The sequence below is a fragment of the Nomia melanderi genome, chromosome 10, assembly GCF_051020985.1.
Source record: "Nomia melanderi isolate GNS246 chromosome 10, iyNomMela1, whole genome shotgun sequence".
NCBI lineage: Eukaryota > Metazoa > Arthropoda > Insecta > Hymenoptera > Halictidae > Nomia > Nomia melanderi.
The window spans coordinates 2,832,821-2,853,967 of record NC_135008.1 but is presented as its reverse complement, the minus strand read 5'-3'; the positions used below and the strand labels follow the sequence as shown (position 1 = coordinate 2,853,967).

The window sequence follows — 21,147 nt, the reverse complement described above, 5'->3', positions numbered from 1 at the left end:
GGTTAAATCAGTATCGAATGAAAAACCATTCAATTCCAAACGATTAACTCTCCCAAGCCCAAAAAAAAAAATCGCATCAACGTATCGCGACACCCGTTACACGGTTTCCCAATCGCCGATCCTCGGCTCGATCAAGATAACGAAAGAAAAACCATGGAGAACGGTACCCATGATCGTTCCCTTGGAAAGGGAAAGAAAACAAGCGTTTCGCAACTCGACGCAGAAGGGAGCGGTGTTGTCCGAGCGTGCACCATCGTCTTCGTCGTCATGGGGTCCCGGTTAGGGCGAGGAGGACTCTCGTAGGAAGTAGGATGGCCGCCGGAAGTTCCTCCCCCGAATAACGCGGCGGCGGGCTGGTGGGGCTCGCAGAAAGACACACGCACCGCTCGCGTTCTCCCGTTTCCTGGCCGGCGCGGCGGCCGGGCCACGGTGAAAACGGCGCAACAGTTTACGGAGTGGCAGCCGCCACTTAACTCGATCTCGTCCGGGGACGAGGAAACTTCGCGAGCGAGCGTGCGAGCCTGCGACACGCGGATCGAAGTGGAACGCGGCCGGCATCGCTGTGTTTCATTGTCATTCGACGTGGTGCGACGAGAACTGCGACCGTGTTTTTATTGGTTTTTGAAATACTGTGAATTTTTGGGGTGGTAGTGAGGGTTTGCGAGGTGGACTGGGAGATCGGTTGGAATCTGTTTGAGGTTCGTTGAGGTTGATTGGACGCTGTGGAAGATTGATAGGGCGTTTCTAATGGTTTTTGAAATATTGTGAATTTTTGGGGTGGTAGTGAGGGTTTGCGAGGTGGACTGGGAGATCGGTTGGAATCTGTTTGAGGTTCGTTGAGGGTGATTGGACGCTGTGGAAGATTGATAGGGCGGTTCTAATGGTTTTTGTGTTGTGCTTCGTCTAGGGTTTTTTGAGATTGTGATCCATGTAATGTATATGGAATTTTTGATTTTGTATTGTAATGTTTTTGTAATGTTTATTATGATATTATAGTAAATATTATGAAAACATTATAATAGATATTTATTATAGTACTTTTATAGTCTTTATTATAATATTTATTATAGTACTTTTGTAATATCTATTATAATGCTTCTATGATATCTGCTGAAATAATTTTATAATATCTATTATAATATTTTTATAATACCTATTATAATACTTTTATAATCTTTATTATAATACTTCTATAATATCTATTATAATATTTTTATAATATCTATTATAATGCTTTTACAATATCTATTATAATACTTTCATAATCTTTATTATAATCTTTATTATAATCTTCATTATAATCTTCATTACAATCTTCATTACAGTCTTTATTATAATATTTACTATAATCTTCATTACAATCTTTATTATAATATTCTTACTATTTCACTCTCATGCGAAAATATTGTGAAATACAAGTAACATTTCAAATTTCAAATTGCCCCCCATAAAACGAAATTGCGACAGCCCCGCGTTAGGAAACACTGAGTTAGGGTATCTTTGATGTCTTCGATTGATGGTTGTATGATGACGATGATGTAACAGGTTGATTATTCTTTGGATTCGAGGTAGAGAAAGGTTTACACGTTGTAGGATATATTTAAAGTATCGAGGTATTTTGAAAAGTGTTTCGTTCCGGGGAACGGAGTTGTTGGAGTGGACGGTGGACCGGAGATAACGGAGGCACGCTCGGTTTCGGAATCAACTTTTCGCGGACCGGAACGGTGAAAGTCCGCGCGAGCCCGAGTATCGCGAGCGCGTAATTGCTCTCCCGCGTTCTGTCTTTGAACCCCGCCGCGAATGAACGATTAGACTGGCTGAACCTCGTTTCCCTAGTTACCAGACATTCTGATGGGTTTATACGGTGTGTTTCGCTGAATAACGGACTTAGCGATCCAGGAGAGTGTTTGGTGGATAATGTTGTAATTTGTGGTTTGTGATAATGAATAGGAGGACGAAAGGTGTAGAGGTTAGGAGATTAGAATAATTAAGGAATTACTAGTTAGATATGGTACGATAATTAAATTTCAGTAGTTATAGAAGTTGTGAAGGGAATGTATGATCTATCACTGCTAACCTTTTAGCTACCAGAACTGTGGATATTAAAAGTTACTTAATATTAGAATGATTAGAAAGGTGGGAAATTAGAATAGTTAAGGAATGACTATAGTTACCAGAGTCTTTAGCTACCAGAATTATAGAAGTAAGAAAATTACGATAGTTAAGAAATGACTGTAATTACACAAGTGAGAACAATTAAGAATTTCAATAGTTACAGAAATTAGGAAGGAAACGTATCCTCTATCACTGCTAACCGTTTAGCTACCAGAATTATAGAAGCTCTAAAATCACCATAGTTAAGAAATGACTACAATTACACAAACAGCAACAACCAAAGAACTTACCCATAAAATACAAAGTCATACAAACTACTCCATCACTGCTAACCGTTTAGCTACCAGTCGTCTTCCACAGCAATAATCTTCTCGTTACAGGCACGCGAAGCCCATGCTCGATCGCTGCTAACCCTTCAGCTACCTTGTCCTTTTACTCAATCCGTTACGCGTACGGGACACAGCCGACTGACATTCGCGTGTAACACCCAGCGTCGTCCCCTAAGTAGGAAACGGTAGGTTCACACGCGATAAGCCGGCAGGCTCCTCCGACCACGGCCGGCTGGTGAAAAGAGGAGCAACGAAAGGAAAGTGATACAAGGAGCGGTCTTCTATTCGCCGACGCCTGCGGTCTGCGGAGGAAGTGCACGTTTCACCTGTGCCGCGATCCTCGGATCACTATAGACGTGCCAGTCGCGTGGCCCGCGCCAGGCCCGCGTCCTCCGGGAATCATTCACTCCACGTGAATCGACAAACTGAAAGTGATTAGTGATTGCTCAGGAAACGATCAAACGCAACTAGTGTCATCAATACAACAAAAGGAATCTTTCTACAACCAAGAGTTCTAACTCACTGATCCCTACAAATAGCTCCAAGTTCGATGATCCTCCCAAAGTGAAGTTCCACAGCTACACTGTGTACGAAAGGTGTCTACAGGACTTAATAACAGCAAATTACGGTAATAACAAGCTGCAAGCAATCTAGCTGCAGCAACCGGGGACTGAACTTCCGCACCAAGCTCCGAGTGTCATCAACTACAGGCTTCCCTTGAGGAATCAGTAGCCAAGACTCTTCCAAGGAAGACTAGAAGTACTTCGTCTTCCACTCTCGACGTCGATCAGCGATCGAAGATGATCGGCGGCTGACATGCCGTTGCTGGATCGTGGCCGGTGCATCGACGATTGCTGCTGCGTTCTGTGCCGCGAGCTGACGGGTTGCGGCGCGATGGCGGCCGGGCTGGAGCCGGCCGGCGCGCGGCGGGACGGCGTGAACTTCATTCTGCGCCGGGGCCTGCCGCTGTTCCGGGGCCGGTCGCCGACGAAGGAATGGCTGGAGGCGGAGGAGCCGAGGTTCGCCGGCTACGAAGATAGCGCCACGCTGGAGGACAAGAGCCACGGGCCGGAAGCGGGCCGGGTCGCGGCGCCAGTGGCCGGCAACGGGCCCAGACGGCCGGACAGCAAAGACGTCGCTCACAAGACGGTCATCTACTTCGGGGACACGAACCAGAGGCAGAAGGAACCCGGCAGATCGCTGTCCGTTGAGAATCATCAAGGTTTGACGGTCAAGGAAGGCGCCAGGATGGAGGAGGCCAGAGAAGACGCTGATGCACAAGAGGAGGAGAAGAGGCTCCCGAGGATCCGCACCGAGAGGCAGCGGTCAACGGTTAGCCTGCTGGAGAACGAGGACGCCAAGGTCACGCACGAGATCGTGGTGAACGTCAGCCCCAGCAGGGAGGACGTGCTCAGGATCGAAGAGGACGAGAGCCAGGTCGAGGATTATTGGTCCTTGCCGGGGGACAGCACCGGGTTCAAGGCGGACTGGAGCTTCGTGCAGCAATGGCGCCTGAGGGGGTAAATCACGGACCCAGCGTCTCGTTGTTACACCGTGTCGATAAAAAATGACCGGTACCTTTGCCCGTAGCACGCGACTGACCTCCTTTTTTGCTGCCACTTCTTTTTCCGCTGCGCGAGCGGCTTTTTGCTTCTTGACGGTTGTTCTGCGATTTCTCAACCGTGATCGATGCGTTGTTGATAGGCTCTTGAGGGAGAGGGAAATTGGCACGTGGGTAGTTTGATGAGGGATAGATGGGAATGAGCCCTTTGCACTCGAAGGTTTTAGTTTCCTAGCCTTCCAGTATTTGGTTTGATTCAAGGAAATTGTAAAATTGAAGATTCAATATTAAATTTTGACAATTCACAGATAGATTAAGCGATAAAGTTATTTTAGTTAGTTTCATTTGAAATACTAAATATTCAGGTTCATAGTTTTGCTGTATCAAATCAAGTGGTGACTGAGTCACCTCTCGAGTGCAAAGGGTGAATAATGTTTATTTAATGTTAAATTTACGGTAATTTCTTGTACGATTTGTTCTACTGATTGACAACGGTGTCCCTTTTGTTGCTAAAATTTACAAAGTTTGTATAATATACGCGTTGCACGGACATTTTACGCTAGAACAACCGCGCCGACAAAATGGCGGGTCTCGATTTCCTTAGTCTACTGGTCCTAGAGAAGGTTATGTTCGTTCATTCGGTTTTTGGAATTTAGATGTTTGATAATAGATAATTGAGACGCATACTGGTGGAATTGGATCAATCAAAGTTGTAAGCGTTTAACAATGTTTATAAAATTCGAAAGCTTACAGAGTTCAAAGGGTTAAAATATTTCTAATAAAGAACTTCCGAGTGCAAAGGGAGGGAAGTAATTCTTTGCGGACGAAGATTCTTTGAAATATACGAAACCTTCAGCAGATGAAGCTAAATAATACACCAATCGCTTAATTAACAGGAAAAGAAGGAAATTACACGCTGATCTCTCGTTGTTCGACTAATTCAATCATTCGTTCGCGACTTGGTTTTCCAAATACAATTTCATCTCGCTAGAATATCGACATTCGTCCGCAAAAAATTAAGCCGCGTCGGTCCGCGGCGTTTCAAATTTATTTAAATTAGAACAGGAGGAACGTCTCGAATCGCCGGAAACAGAACGGGGCCCCGATCAAGATCCACGGAGCGGCACACGTGGATCACGATCGACCATTCCCCCCGACGTTTTATCGATCACGTGAATCTCATTTACGTTTCGTACGCCTACTGTTAATTTGCACGGTGGAACCGCGTCCGCATGCAATCCCCGCCGCGTTACGTAACCACGGGGTCCTGAAAATTAAAGGATACTTTCGAGAAACCGGCCGGTTACACCGCTGGGGGCCACAGGCCGATTTTTCACGGCGATTACCTGTTCGCCGGCGAGTATTTTGCTCCGTTGTTTGGAAAGCAAACTCGCTCGAACCGGAAAATCGAGGCTATGCCTTTAGATTGACGACAGTATCCCTTTTATTGCTAAAATTTACACGTTTTCTACGGTGTACGCGTCGCACAGGCATTTCACGCTAGAGCAACGGCGCCCGACAAAATGGCGGGTCTCCGTTTCCTTGTTCCGCAACTATTCGGATCTTTGAAGCGTTACATATCGGAAATCGCTTGAAAAATGGACAGTTTTATTTTAATAATGTTATCAGTGTATGAAGGAACTTAAGGAAATGTGTTATATGTTAATGTTGTTAAACTTTCGGTTGTTTTAGCGATTAACTAACCTCGCGACACTTCTGTCGCTTGCATGACGTTTTACACGTATTGTTGCTCTGAATTTGAAAATTCTACAAAATATGTGTGTTTTGTAGGTATATAAAGTAATTTGTTGATGATTCTAGTAAGTTTCGCACGTATTAACATTGAATTTACAACTGAATTACGGTTTTCGCGTTGATTATAAGTGTAAGCTCTATAATGGACCGATTCTTGACGTTCATTTAGAAATATCAACGCGAATATCGTAAAGTACGAACTATCGTCGTTTTTTTACGAAAAATATCGGTATTACGAAGGTGAAGAAATAATTTTTCCTTTCATAAACAATTTTCGTGTTACACGAACTGCGTCCGGATCGTCGAAGGCATTCACGTATTCATAGGCGTTATCCTCGCGATATCGGCAAATCGTGAAAAAGAAATCGAGTTTCTAAATTCGTGGCCGGGGAATAATACGGTTTCGGAATCGAGCTCTAGAGCGTGAAGATAAAAATCTTGGAAATGAGCATTTAATTGGAACAGCCCGAGAAGTATGATAAATTGCACAGCTGTTTGATCCTTTCTCAAACAAATGATGCGCCCTTCTAATCACTGTTCAGCTTTTTGCTGTAGATATTAAATTATTAAGTCATACTTATCATTACTCACTGGAACTACTGTGCATTGAATTTTGTTAACTGAAAGATGGAGCAATTATTAACCCTTTGCACTCGGATGGTTTCATACTCCATCAGCAAATCTAATTCTATATTACTAATGATAAAAATTAACAATTACATTTCTTCCTTCCATTTTCCTTCTCAATTCAACATTTCGCTGGAAAATTTGATAATCTTAGGGTAGCCTTTTTAAGATTCATTCAAATATTTAACACTAAAACTACCAGAGGGGTCAAATGACCCATGCCTGATGTTTTTTTGCAATTATTAGAATCAAAGTCTGAACAGATACTCTTGGAGTTTCTGTAGCGAAATTTTCAAAAGTCAATTGAACTGGTAGTTCTAGTGTTAATATAACTGGTGCAATATTGGAGCCACAGTTCAAAGGGTTAATCTTGACCGTTCAATTTCTGGTTAACGAAGAAAACCGTTTCGACGAGTTAATACACGAAAGTGTTAATAAATCATCATCACGAGTCTCGCTGGTCATTGTACGGCAAGGGGTTAACACTCCCGACGGAATTGCTCTATATATTCCTCGTTCTTTCCGTTTCGTCGTCGTTCCCCGGCGAATTCCTCGTCTACGGGAACATAACTTTCCTCGGGACGGCGTTCTAACGGAATACGAGCCTCTGGGAACGGATTCCTTATTATGTGCTTGCTTTCACGAGACGCGCAGAGTCGAAAAGAAAGGATCGAAAGCGAGTCGGCGGAATTATATTTGGTGGGCAATTAACGTGAAACCGACCGGACGGGGTATCGAGTATCGTTTGTTCAACGTTCTCGGTCGACCGAGCCCCTATGATCGATCTCTGCGCCCTTTTCGAAAGTTTCGTACGCGAACGATATCTTTCCGTGTCCCCCGTGAACCGAAGGGTCAACGGTAAACAGGACACGGTACGACGAAATCGGAGAAAATCGTAAATCGTCAGATGAAAATCACACGCGATCTTTCGTGTTCGAATTGTGCTCACAGTCGGAAACTTCGATCGTCTGATATCCGTTTTTAAACGTTTCCTTACTGGAAGTTTTACTTTTAATTAGCGAAGTGCTTAAAGCAAGGCGTTCTTTTGGATTTAACACTCAGGAGGTTTTCAAGAATTTTCATTTGAAGCGAATGAAAAGGAAAGAGAGTTTGCACGCGAGTACGTATCTGGTGCACTGTTCAGCTGAAAGTTGGAAACTTCGATCGCTTGATGAGTCTTTTCAGATTCTAGACTTTCATACTTTGAGCTGAATATTCTGATATTTTACAGTTGAAACTTCATATTTCGAACTGAACATTTTGATATTTCATATCTAGAACTTTTATATTTGAAAATGTTGATGTTTCGAATTCAAAACATTCATATTTCGAAGCAAACATTCTGATATTTCACATCGAAAACCTTCATATTCAAAAACATTGATGTTTCGAATTCAAAACATACACACTTCAAACCGAACATTCTATTTCCCATCAAAAACCATCATATTTAAAAACATTAACGTTCCAAATTCAAAACATTCACACTTCAAACCGAACATTCTATTTCCCATTGAAAACTTTCTTATTTGAAACTGATGTTTCAAATTCGAAATGTTCCCCTATGCAAAATCGTCGTTGACAAAATTACAGATCATTCGAATGTCCCTCGATTAACACAGCATTAACGTTCGTTTTCCAGGCCAGGGGGTAGCAATGGACGCGACCTGTATTGTCCCCCGTACACGAAGGATTTCGCGGAGAGCTCGCCGAAAAATGGCGTCCACAATACGGTCCACATGGTGGCGGAAAGGGACACGGACAGCGTGGCTCCGACTCCGACCCCTCAGCATCCCCATCATTCTCAGCATCATCACCTTAGCTTACACGAGATCCGAGCGCTTCAGGTATATACGTGCGTCGATCCAGTTGTAAAACAGGAATTATCAAGCGTAAAAGAGACAACGCTAATAGCGGAGTCGTTCCTTAACAAGTTGAATGCTCTACGATTCGATGCCGCGAAATACACAAAATGGAAAAAATTAGATCATTCGATTGAATTGCATTATTATAATCGCATGTCCATCTAACTGAACGTCAACGCAGAAGGCATTATTTATAATATAGAAATATTTTCGAACCATCGTTTAATCGAGCGAACTAAAGTCGATTTGATTGATCACCGGTGACCCCCGCCCAAATTCAGTCACTATTCTCTCAGTTAAACGATGATAATGAACGTGCAATGATAATAATCCAGTTCAGTCGAATGATTTAATACTGTATTTTTTCCATTTTGAAATTTTGAAAATTTTGTAAGTGTCGCGTCGAATCAAGTGGCCACTGGCGCCCTTCGAGGTCAAAGGGTTAATATTGAATTAAATTTTATTATCGTCGAATGTATCAACCATAACGAAGACAATAGAGCAATTATTAAGAATCTTGACCTTTTAGTTTCTTTAACAATAGATTTACGGACGTTTGTTCTATGCTTTCTATTGTTTCTAGAAAATTACGTGTTCATATATATAAATTGCAATTGGTATTCGCATAATTGCACGAATCAAGATCGACTGAAGCTGTTACTAATGTTTAAAAAATTCAATATCCGTCGAATTGACGGGTTCCGTAAATCTAGTGTTAAGGAAGAGAACTGTTTCGAGTTTCGACGAGCGTCGAGTGACGTAGAACTACGTCACTGGTCTCTAGCGTGTTCAGTGTAATCGACAGCGTCATTAAAATCGTCTACTTTTTTCCAGAGGCGACCAGAATGCACCGGTAACAGCTCGTCGGATGAAAATCGGTCGTCGGGTCACGCAAGCATGTCGGACACGGGTGGTCACACGAGCAGCAGCTCGCCTCCGCATCGTCACCACAGGTCGCACAGTCCTCAGCAACTGAACTCTGTACCCGAGGACGATCGCCTGTCGGCCTCGGTCACCCAGAGAAATGGCAGAAGCAGATCCGGACAGAATCGCAACAGACACAGGGCCACGCCTGCCAAGGTGTCCTTTCGCAACGCATCTTTGACCCCTTTGAACTTGTACAAGCTTATGCGTTAGAAATATTCATTGTATAAGTTGACGTGATTACCTTGTAATTGACGCTGGAACTACCAAGCAGTTGGACTGATTTTCTGTAGGAAATTTATTCAGATTCCATTTGTCTTTGGATGTGTGAGAAATAAGCTACATTGACTGGTAGTTCTAGGCTAGACAGTGGCCCAATTTCCACTTGATATTATCGTTAATATTTAATATAATATTTCAGTTTAGGTATTCCTAAATTAGCTTGTTTAACCCTTTGAATTCTGTAGGCAATATTGCACCAGTTATAACATTAAATACTTTAATGAGTCTTAAAGAAACTGCTCTAGAATTATTAGATTTTCCACACTTCTGAGTTTTGTACTAAGAAAGAAAATAAAAGATGGAATCAATGTTATATTTCTAATAATCTGATAGATTACAAAACAACCTGGAGTGCTAAGGGTTAACAGTAGCACTAGAATTACCGAGCACTTAAATTATCTTTATGGAAGCTGTGAGTTGAATTTATTGAGATTTCTGTTAGGGTATGTTTTAGTTTAGGTAGATCAAGTTCTTCGAACATTTCTTAAAGAAGTGTTTGTACCTTTACAGTAATTGTAAAAGAAGAAACTAGGAATTGGTCATTTTACCTGCCTGGTAGTTCTATTGTTAATGTCAGTAGCCATCCCCAGTTTATGAAAAAGACAAACATTTTAAAAGGCTGCAAAGTTTCTGGAGCTACACTCCCACTAATTTTATCTATGAGCTACCACTGGTCAACACACCTCTGCACAAACTTATAGGATGACCTAATATTATAATTATAGTTTAGTAGCAATCATTAGTCAGATTCGAATGTAAACATACGATGGTAGTTGCAGGTGCCGTGGTCGGGATCAGGTTTAGAGGACATCAAGCTGGCGATCCAGCAGCTCACGATGCGCTCCCACAAGTCCTCGTCGACTTACTCCTCCTTGAGCGGCTCCGAGAGCTCGGAGCCTGCCGTAAGGAGGCTGATGCGACATTCCAGCCTGGAGACCATCAACACCAACGTGACCAGCGCCGACGAGTTCGTCTGGGTGGACTCTCATAACAGGCTGGTAGAACTGCAGCAGCTACCCTGGACCCACCACGACGTTCTGAGAGTGTTGCAGAACGGTCGCACCAGGGAACACATGGACCAAGTGTCCATGGAAACTATACCGCGGTTGTCTTACCTGTTGCAACGCGCTTTAGTTAGAATTGGCCGCGAGACTCAACGACTCGCCAAGCCTGTTGGCCTTTGCAGCAAGCATGAAGTGTACAGCGCGTTCAAGATCGTGCTTTGCCCTGCCTTGGCTGATTCTTGCACCAAGGTACGTGGTAAAGAGTAGTTTCTCAATAGCTGTAGAATTGTTGGGGTTACTTTATGGGATATTGTTGGTATTATTCTACTATATATAATGTTATCGCAAAGAAACAGTAGTAGTAAATATTTACAATTGAGTAAATGATACTATACAATATTGTGACCTTCTCAAAATGTGGTAAAGAGCAGTTCTCAATAGCAGTAGAATTGTTAGGGCTATTTTATATAATGTTAATGCAAAGAAACAGTAGTAGTAAATATTCATAACTGAGTAAACATACATACAATATTGTAATCTTCTCAAAATGGGGTAAAGAGCAGTTCTCAGTAGCAATAGAATTTTTAGAGCTACTTTATGAAATATTGTTGGTATCATCCTACTATATATAACATTAACTTAAAGAAACAAGTAAATATTCACAACAGAATAAACGATACACACAATTAACATTCTGATCTTCTGAAAATCCTCATGTCTTGCCAGTGGAGTGTCCTCGAATGGTAACCATAGATATTCTCAACTTGCTGATACTTTGAATAGTCACTTCTACAAGTTTTGTTTTCTTAACAGGCTTGTTTACGAGCTGCCACGATGTTCGCTGTCTCCGGTGACCAATTGAAGCAATCAAAAGCGTCTCGGTCAGGGCTGCAATTGCCGGTAGGACGGTTTCTCCGGTGGATGTCCGACGTACGGCTAGGAAGAATGATACACGAGTACGCGGCCATATATCTGACCGCTGGAATCGAAAATCTCCTGGAGGAAATACTGTTACAGTGCATACCCACTGATCCGCATACAACCTTAACGGCTACCATGCTGGAGCACGCCATAGCGAATAGTGGCGATTTATGGGGTCTCCTTCAACCATATGCGCATTTGAATGCTGGCCGAACAGCATCAGGTAGAATAATATTATTGGACTCAATTATATGTACTTAAGCAATCAATATATAATCTCCCTTCATCTGTCGAAGGTTTCGTACACTCCAAAGAATCTCCGTCCGCAAAGGGTTAATTATTCAGTTGTCAAAGCCACTAACAAAGTTCACTATGTCCAGGTGCCCTGGCGATGCCTCGTTGGGCCAGCGTAAGTTCGTTGAACTCGTCGTCGTCGTCCCGGAGTGGAAGAGACGCAGCAGGCTCTGCGTTGGAACCGTCGCTGCTGACCACCTGCGTAGGATCAATGTCGGAGTTAATAGATCTGATCTCGAAAGTAGCGCAGGCGGGACGGTCGCTGGTCCCCCTAACCGGCAAGGCGCTGAACGCCTTATTTTATTATATGAGGTGTTCGCAGGTTTGATCGCTAGATAATTGATTGTAGAGTTGGACATTACGATAACTTTTTGCACCACGATCTCACCAAGTAACGTTCCGCCTAGCTGGAGCACGGGGAACGGGGTTCCGGGATACAAGAGCTCGCGTACGAGCGAGCGTACGTTGTTCTTCCTCCTTTGGTTGAATGGCTCCGTGTCGCGACTGCTCATGCAGAACACAGGCACGGACTCGTTGTAGATCAGGACGATATTAATCAAGCTGCCAGATTGTTACTGCCTGGCGTGGACTGTCCCGTTAGGCCTATATGGTAAAAGCCAACGATATCTCCAAACAGTTTTACCTCCTTATTTCTATTAACTCCTCTTATCTCTGTCACGTTTCCAGCTTCGAGGAGGTAGCTGTCTGTTCGAAGCGGATCGACGATTCTGAATACGTGCGTTTGCTCACTATGGACATGGCATTCAAACTGTTGATCAGTGGACGGGCTGACCTGATCGCTCAAGCTATGCCCCTGTTGCCCTCGACGAAGATCAACACTGTGAATGACAATGGCTTCACAGCACTGATGATAGCGTGTATCAATGGAGATGAGACTGCAGTGATAGGTTTACTAGATGCTGGAGCGGATCTGAACGTTGAGAGTCCTCCTCCGTCGACTGGTCAGGCCAACACGCCTTCCAAAGTGCCAGCGCCCGGTGCGTCCAACGCCAGAAGCCCGGCGTCCTCAGCAATGGTGTCTCCAGGGAAAAATATACAAACGCCGAGTTCTTTGTCTGGCTCACCAGGCTCGTCTAGCAATGCATCGAGTAACCTGTACTGCAATCAAACTGGGTTCAACGCTGAGACTCAGCATTGGACTGCCTTAACCTATACTGCTCTGTTAGGGCATTGCAATATTGCGAGAGTATTATTGGAAAGGGGCGCTGCGGTTGAAGGTGGTGCCAAGGTCAGCGAAGACAAGTGTACAGTTACACCATTGCAAGCTGCCACTGCTTCTGGTAATAATGAAATGGTCGCGTTGCTGTTGGCACATGGTGCGCAACCGTTTTTGTCAACGTTGATCAAAGACTCGTTCTCGTACTCTGGTTCTGCTCAACGTGGCTGTTACAGGCAAGTGGAATGTAGTCTTCTTAACTCCTTGGCCTGTGATTTCTTTCTCAACTCGTAGGATTAGTGTTAGAACTGTATTGCCAGTGCAATGGACAGATTATATTCTAATGTGTTTGTGTTGTAGTGCAATATCTGTAGCAACAGCGCATGGCCAACGGAGTTGCCTTCATCAACTGTTATCTCACCCACTGAATTTCTCCACAAAGCGTGGGGAAAAGGAGGTATTGTCGTTGGAGGAGATACTTGCAGAAGGAAGTGCATGTACTAACCCACAGCAACAGACTGTGGATGGTAGAGGGAACCGTAGAGAGGGCAAAGAACCTGTTTTCAACAAAGTACAGACTAAAGCTTTGCAAGAAGCTATGTACCATAGCGCAGAAAGTAATCATTTAGGTAAATTAATGAATAGTCTACGTATATTTGATCCTTAAGAGTAATGTTTCTACATTGTTTCATTTGTGATGCACACTTGCCTAATAGATATCACCATGGAACTTCGTGGACTGAAAGTAGGTTGGACATTACACTGTTGGATGCACAGTCTTGCGACTGCACATGAAATGCGATTAGACTCAGTGATAGATCAGTTGCTTCAAGATTTCCTTCAAGTGTGTCCTGACGACTATTCGACACAATTTGTTCAGGAATGCCTTCCCCTCTTATTTAATATCTTTAGGTACAGCAAGGTGAGTCCTCTTAAATCAATACTGTCTCATTTGTTTTGCATCAGCTGTTATGTTTGCTCTTTGTATAGAAGGAAGGGACGACGCTTCTCCTTGCCGATATCTTTTGTACATGTTTCGGATGGGAACCAATAAAACCCATTAGAGACACTACACTTTCCAGCGGGTCGAGAATCGATCCTAAATTTGTAAATAATCCAGAGCTGAGCGATGTACAGTTCCGAGTAGAAGGCAGAGTCTTTTACGGCCATAAAATTGTATTGGTAACGTCGTCTCCGAGATTTAGGAACATGTTGAGCTCGAAATTGTGTGAAGGAAATCCACCGATTGTACAAATTAATGATATACGGTACCATATCTTCCAGGTGTGAAAACATTTAGTGTAATTGAAATGAAAGAAATCGTAATTCCATTAAAAGATTATACATATGGTTTTCTTCTGTAAAAATTCTTCACTTTTAGATGGTCATGGAATTTTTATATCATGGCGGATGCGCCACATTAGAAGTAAATCAGAGTGATGTGTTAGAATTGATGGCCGCAGCGAACTTCTTCCAACTAGATGGTCTGCTTAGGTATTGCGAAGCCCAATGTTCTTCAATGGTTGATATTGACAACATTGTCTCCATGTACATTCACGCTAAGGTGTACTATTTTTCGTGTACATTTAAATAATCATCTATGACATTGATGCATAACATCTGCAGCCTATTTGCGTTACACCTGACTCATTTTCAATTGAATGTTCCAGGTTTACAATGCAACGCAGCTACTAGAATACTGTCAAGGATTCCTGTTGCAAAACATGGTTGCATTGTTGACTTACGACGACTCGGTGAAGCGTCTCCTCTTCGCTAAAAAGTTGCCGAATCACGACGTTCTTGCAGGGCTACTTCTCACTTTACAAGCGCGAATAAAGGCCAGGCGATCTCAGCAACAGAATAAGATAAAGACATAGAGGTATAACAGATTTCATTTACCTTAGAGTAATCATTAATATATTTAAACGTATTTAATGATGTCATTAACGCGAGGTAGAATGATATGTAGCTCAATTAAGACTGAATATTCGATGATTTATTTGGAAAATCGTATAATTATTGTTCACGGTACATAATGGGACATAAAAAAATTGTGCTCTCGTAAAGGATAACGTATGTATTTGTTTTTTCCTTGTTGTATAGTATCTTTTAATATGTATCTTTTTTTCTTTTTTATAAACCGTAGGGTATAGTACATAAATGTATATTGATACTCAAACTGTACAAGTTTGCGTATAGCCTATAATGTTCTTGTACATGAAGTATAATCGCAAAAAAATTGGATACTTCTAAGGAATTCTTAAATGATTTATGTAAATACGCAAAACTGATACGAATTATCATGAAGTATGCAACGTAATATGTGCTATATAAGTTTCTTTCAACAGAAAACTATTAATATATATATATATATATATAAAAGATATATATATATATATATATATATATATGTATACGTATACAGTGAACATACATGTTGTATATAATTCAGGTAAAGCAATTTATGCTCAATTGCATAAAGAAAGGATAGTGTATTAATAGGATAATTTTGTACATCACGATTACATACAAAAAAATTTATAAATATTGTGATAATAAAAACTTGAGACGACGATTGCTTTAATTTCCGAAGCTTAATAAAAACTATTTATATTTTTTATCACACATTTCTTCTTGCATACAATTATTATTAACTCTTAAGATTTTGTATCACAATCATATTTTACATGTAATGATTCATTAAAAATTCTACAACGTAAAAAAAAACGAAAAAACAAGAAAAACGTTCATGCAAAATGAAGCGTTAAGCTATGCACGTATAAGGTATCCCAATTAACATTGGAAACCACCGAATGAGGATCAATTGTACTGCACAATCGTGAATTTCATAATAACGAAATTACTTGCGGTCAGGTTAATTGCGATGCCCTGTATACCATTCATTTGACTCCCAAAAACTCTTTACACGGGATATTGCTCGTTTTATTTTTACTCGGTTCGAATAAATTAAGCGTGTACGAAAAATTTTACAAACGCGCAGCATTACAAAAAGGAAAAAACGAATAAGAAAAAAAAACGTAAATCATAATGTTTAATACTAATTCGCAACGTACAACTCGTTATCGCGATGAAACCGAAAAAACCGTTGTCACAAATTACGTGTCCACGTTGTATGTTAACGTCGTTAACAATGTTAGTATATCATATATAATGTGATTTATTTAGAATGTCAATGGTTAGTTGTATATACAATATTCAAGTTTATAACCTTAATGATAATGTAATCACTGGACTTTTTTCGATTTTGGAATGCCTAATAATCATTATAAGAGTCGAACCGATCCTCAGAAAATGGCTGTCTCAATCTGTCAGTTATTCGTGGCGAGTATAAAGTTGCAAAGCTTCAACGGACGCACAAAGAATCCTTATTAAATGATAGAATTCTATAAAACGATTCAATTATCAAAATAATATCCTCCATACGTGTTGGTTCGATTATACGTTGCAGAACAAGACCTTTGTTTCTAGGTTTATTTGTGTCCATAAATGTCCTTCGTTTGAATTTTTATACATTGTTAATAGGAATTTCAATAATCTATAAATTGCGGTGAAAATGTAAGCTTGAATATAATTTCTTAAACAATTTATTATAGTAGGCGTTCCTCGTATTTTCACATGAATAGTAAAGTTCATTTTCCTAGTGCCTGTCTGTCCGTAGACAAGGAAGTGATGTTTAAAAAACGATTCACCTCCACGAAAACGAGCACAATGCAAAATATTCGATTACTTTTAAACAATATAAATTTCGCATAGAAAAAGTTCAATAGGAAAGAAGGAAATTCTGTATTTGAAAAGTTTAACAATAGAAAGAAGATAGCTATACGCACGTATAATAATTGGAAAAATTAATAATTAACGTATACGCAAATTGGAATATTTGTGGATAAGTGAGCAATTTCTTTATGACTTAAGCAACCTCATGTGTAAAATTAAATAAGAAAATTAGGAAGTATCTATATCGTATCAGCAATATTGTTATTATAAGCAAAGCGTGTTATAATCAACGCTTTTCAGTCGTATTTTTTTTTCTTTATAATACAAATTTAATCTTTATACAGTAAAAATATCAATTCGCAGATCACGCCGTAACTTTTAGCAATCGTGTTACACATTATAATTGTTTTCTTTTTTATGTAGACTGAACGAAACCTGCCCGCTAAATTTACGCGAATAGCATAATACATAGTAAGGTAAACAAAATTGTATTTACCTCTAAATTGAACTACCGATGTAAAATCGATTAATTTAGTGCCACTCTGTTATTTTTCAAATGATTTGATATTTTCTTTTTTTTTTGGAGTTATACCATGAATCGAATAACAGATAAGAATTACATAAGGGATAATTTTACATCTTCCGAAATAGTTAAGTGAACGAGTTTGCTCCTCAAAGTAACTAATAATGGTAAATCACTGTCTCATAACTATAAATATTAAACGTAGATTACAGATTATAACTAATCAGTAAAGCATACAATTTTAACATGCATCTTCAACAAACAATATACATTGCCATAGAATTTAAAGTTACAAAATAACATTAACAATTTCGCTTCAACTTCATTATTTAAACTCTTGTTGCAATTACAATGCTATACAATACATCGAGAAAATAATATATATATACATATACAAGACGATTCAAATAATCCACTAAACTTTCTTGTAAAATCTTAGCTTTCAGGTATAACATAAGTGACAATGATTGCTAAGCTTGACTCAAGATTGTACCCATTGTCTAATAAGAAGGAAATATTTATTCCTGTCGCTACTATAAACCTGTTAGAACGAATAAAGCATGCGTTAATACATCCTTGTACACTTCACAGCAATCTGAATTTAATAATCCAGATCATTAAAAAAAAAAATTGAGAATAAAAAAAATATATGTATATATATGTATATATATATATGTATATGTATATGTATATGTATATGTATATCTAGAGAGAGAGAAAGAGAGAGAGAGAAAGAGAGAGTGATGCAATGAGAACACTATAAAACGTGTTACGTGAGTTTAAAAAGTAAACAAGAATACGCTCGGACTACATATTGATCGTTTTACAAACGAATACAAAATAAGTCTATCCTCTCCCCGTGTTGTGTGTTCAATACACAAACTGGTGAAATTATTCGTTTCCGCGGTAATTATTTCTACAAAATTGGTACAAGATAGATTGAGACAACCGTTTCCGTTTACTCGCGACATTTATAACGATTAGGAGCGCTAACTTAATTTAGTGACTAGAATAATAATTAATATAACAACAACTATGATCGCGAGTAACAACAGGATATAAACTTTTCGTCGATATTTACTTTGGTAATTACTTCCCTTGATTAACTCTTGTGCACCCAGCTCAACGTTTCCATGAATGTTTTCTACGTGGTTGTCTATAGTATCTATAACCCAACAAAATCAAGTATTGTGAATGATATTAACTTATGACGAATGAATTTTGGCAAGGATAAAATGAAACCGAAAATACTAACTGATTGTGTCTCCTTGCTGATACACCAATAATGCGAGTTCGCGCATTATTTGATTCACATCCAAAATATCTCCTTCGATCCATTTTATCATATCTTCCCTCTCTAACAGTAATCCTTGTCGGAATTCAAGACTCCTAGGCATCGCATAGAAAACAATTTATTTGTGGACTTGTTGTTTTTCATTACTCAACATTATTATGTTGGAGCTGGCACTGACATGCATAGAGACAGACTTACCATACACACTCAAGTGCATTTTACAACCTCTCTATATTAAGAATACATATGGCAATTATTTAATCATTTCATTGAAATTTTTAATTCAAATTAGGACACCCATGCTATAAAATCCGTAAGTTACTTGTACATCTCACAAAAATCATTAATTAAAAAACTCTATTGAATTTTTTCTAATGAGATTAACAACATCAGCCATCTCTGACCCTATTATTTGCTCGCAAACTGAGAATTAGTTTAGCTACATGTACGTAGTTAAAAGACTGTAATAGAAAGTGCATTTTCGAACCTTTGCAACGCTCGGTGTTCCTCTTCTTGAACTTGGAGCAAACGCTGCTCCTCTTCATCCGACTCCACCGGATTTTCTACATTAGTCATAAGCAAAATATGTCTCTTCATTTTGTCCGCAATTGACTAAAACAATTTAATGATTTTTATGCATAAACTGATTATTGATTTTCACGCGTAAAAACAATAAAATATATATATATATATATATATATACACACCTTCTGCATATCAGAGTATCTTTGCAAAGCATCTTTAAAATCGGTGGTGAGTTTTTCAATTTGCAACTTCTGTTGTTTATCGCCCCTCCTCATCAACACTGTCAGTCTTGCAATATCTTTGCTGGTTTGAGTTACTACTTGATTTGTGCTTAATTGTGTTACATGCCTGGAACAGTATAGAAATATACATGGAAAGAGTGATAATATTTTTCAAAATATAATGTTATTGCTAAAGCTGGTAAGTGCACAATTATATCACTACCACAGTTATAATAATAGGATAACAATTAAATGTGAATGAAGGTGATACATAATTATTAATTGTATTTCTGCAAATATGGATAATGTAAAAATCATTAATCCTAGTAATAATACAATATAATAATATAATTAAGACATACTTGGTATGGTTACATTATTCAATATAATGTTATTACTTAATGTTATTCAACATAACACTTACACCTTATCCCTTAGACCCTGATTATCTTTATTGGTTCCAATATTTTTGTATGCACGCTCCAGTGTTCTCCAACTTGTGTTAATTGTATATATGTTAGTAGTAATATTCTCGCTGAGACTATAAAGTTCAGTAGGACTAAATCCCACATCAGGTACATCTGTCCGTTGATCCGTGGACCCGTACGTTTGAGAACTGTGAGCCATTCTATAAATAAACATAATTATATTCAAAATGGTTCACAAATGTAAAAAATAGAAGTGTGACAATACAAGAATCGTTAAAAGTACACGCATACACATAAAATATACATTACATGTATGCATTATCAACATCCAAAATTATGCAAATTTCCTATTCGAACATCTTTCCATGCTCTTCATACGCGTATTACAGCAGGAAAAAAATAAGTACAACATCATCTATTTCTTTGTTGTGTATTAACTTACTGTGTAATGTATCCTAAAGTCTGTGTCATAAGCTGCGTTTATACTTTTCTATCTAGTGTCAATAACGATAATGTTGCTAAATGCAAACTTTCGTAAGTTCGTTAAAACATCGTGTAAATATCGACATGTTTTCATAATTGTCATGCAAAGGGAACCCGAATTGGCACAATTGTCATATTGTCATTATACAATGAACGCGATAAATGGCAATTCGTGGTGTTCCTTAAAACCATTCTACGATTATAAGCAACCGAGCCGAGATTCGGATGTAATGGTGAACTCGACAGTTAAAATTAATGAAAACGGGGAACACGTAAAAGGACATAATACATTGTCGAAGTAGAACAAACCTGATTCGTTTTATCACAAGTGTTCTTAATATCTAAATAAAAATTGCTTTATTAATTCACATTTAAAAACCAAGAGAACTATTTTTAAGTGTCGAATCTTAGAAACTGACAGTTGCCTAAACGGTCTAATACACCGTCCGTGTGACAATAGTCTCTTTGTATATCAGTACGTGCACGTCAGCAGATATCTGTATTGCCGACAGAGAATATTTTCTTTCATTTTTAATTTCAACAATTTCCCAATAAATTTCCCTTTAGAAATACTAAAACTATAAATATCTTTCTATAATGAATTCTCAGTGACCCAACACATCTTTCCATTATTTTTAATCAAATTACAATACAAGAATACTTTAATATACAAGGTGTCTGAAACTGCTCAACCGGAAGGGAGAAGATTCCTCATACAAAAGTAAGAAAATATACAATCAAATATTCCTATACAAGGTTCCATTTTCAAAAAACTCAACTATAAATATTCCCCAAAAACATAATGACATTCGGTAGATCTCTGCTATCATTTATATTCGTTATTTATACATTCCTCCAATAACGAACAAAAGTTCACGTGTATCGAGTGAATTTCAAAGCTGTTCCGGTGTGTCCCTACTCCAGAAACACCCAGTATAACCAACTGTGTCTAATGTAACGTCAATACTACGCGATTCAAACCACCGTCTGAAAGTCTTTGTTACATCCCACCGCTATACAACCATACAAACAACGATCGCTCGAAAGCCTCGAATATTCATCCCAAAAAATTCCTCGAAGTATC

General features: G+C 39.4%; 2 protein-coding genes across 15 annotated transcripts in view; one reads left to right on the top strand and one right to left on the bottom strand.

Moving 5' to 3' along the window:
* Positions 1-17,758, top strand: part of LOC116434663 (ankyrin repeat and BTB/POZ domain-containing protein 2) — a 46,989-nt gene extending 29,231 nt beyond the window's left edge. For 11 of the 13 annotated variants that reach the window (XM_031993233.2, XM_031993234.2, XM_031993236.2 and 8 more), the window contains 12 exons: positions 8,030-8,234; positions 9,087-9,332; positions 10,232-10,711; positions 11,276-11,606; positions 11,764-11,999; positions 12,085-12,287; positions 12,365-13,090; positions 13,215-13,483; positions 13,571-13,776; positions 13,845-14,138; positions 14,236-14,418; positions 14,525-17,758. In XM_031993233.2, coding sequence (XP_031849093.1) covers positions 8,030-8,234; positions 9,087-9,332; positions 10,232-10,711; positions 11,276-11,606; positions 11,764-11,999; positions 12,085-12,287; positions 12,365-13,090; positions 13,215-13,483; positions 13,571-13,776; positions 13,845-14,138; positions 14,236-14,418; positions 14,525-14,731 — 3,586 coding nt within the window. In that variant the 3' untranslated portion in view covers positions 14,732-17,758. The remainder of the gene's footprint in view (positions 1-8,029; positions 8,235-9,086; positions 9,333-10,231; positions 10,712-11,275; positions 11,607-11,763; positions 12,000-12,084; positions 12,288-12,364; positions 13,091-13,214; positions 13,484-13,570; positions 13,777-13,844; positions 14,139-14,235; positions 14,419-14,524) is intronic. The other 2 variants (XM_031993228.2, XM_031993227.2) reach the window with 2 other exon arrangements.
* Positions 16,017-20,538, bottom strand: Syx13 (syntaxin 13). 2 transcript variants are annotated; one of them, XM_031992027.2, is made up of 6 exons: positions 20,373-20,538; positions 19,577-19,780; positions 19,114-19,279; positions 18,894-19,018; positions 18,368-18,501; positions 16,017-18,277 (listed from the first exon to the last, which is right to left on the bottom strand). In XM_031992027.2, exons 2-6 carry the CDS (start codon positions 19,777-19,779, stop codon positions 18,102-18,104), a joined length of 804 nt encoding a protein of 267 aa, XP_031847887.1. In that variant the 5' UTR covers position 19,780; positions 20,373-20,538; the 3' UTR covers positions 16,017-18,101. The 2 variants fall into 2 exon arrangements, with proteins under 2 accessions (XP_031847887.1, XP_031847876.1); XM_031992016.2 differs by lacking the exon at positions 20,373-20,538 and having other exon boundaries at positions 19,577-19,794.
* Between the last annotated feature and the right edge of the window lie 609 nt (positions 20,539-21,147).

What these genes read in the sequence shown, in the direction of transcription:
- Syx13 (XM_031992016.2), bottom strand. Translation starts at nt 19,794, where the DNA reads ATGTTTATTTATAGAATGGCTCACAGTTCTCAAACGTACGGGTCCACG. An exon ending in GATACTCTGATATGCAGAAG is followed by an intron (nt 19,019 to 19,113) that starts GTGTGTATATAT and finishes AAATTGTTTTAG; the next exon opens with TCAATTGCGGACAAAATGAA. An exon ending in TCAGCAAGGAGACACAATCA is followed by an intron (nt 18,278 to 18,367) that starts GTTAGTATTTTC and finishes GTTGGGTTATAG; the next exon opens with ATACTATAGACAACCACGTA.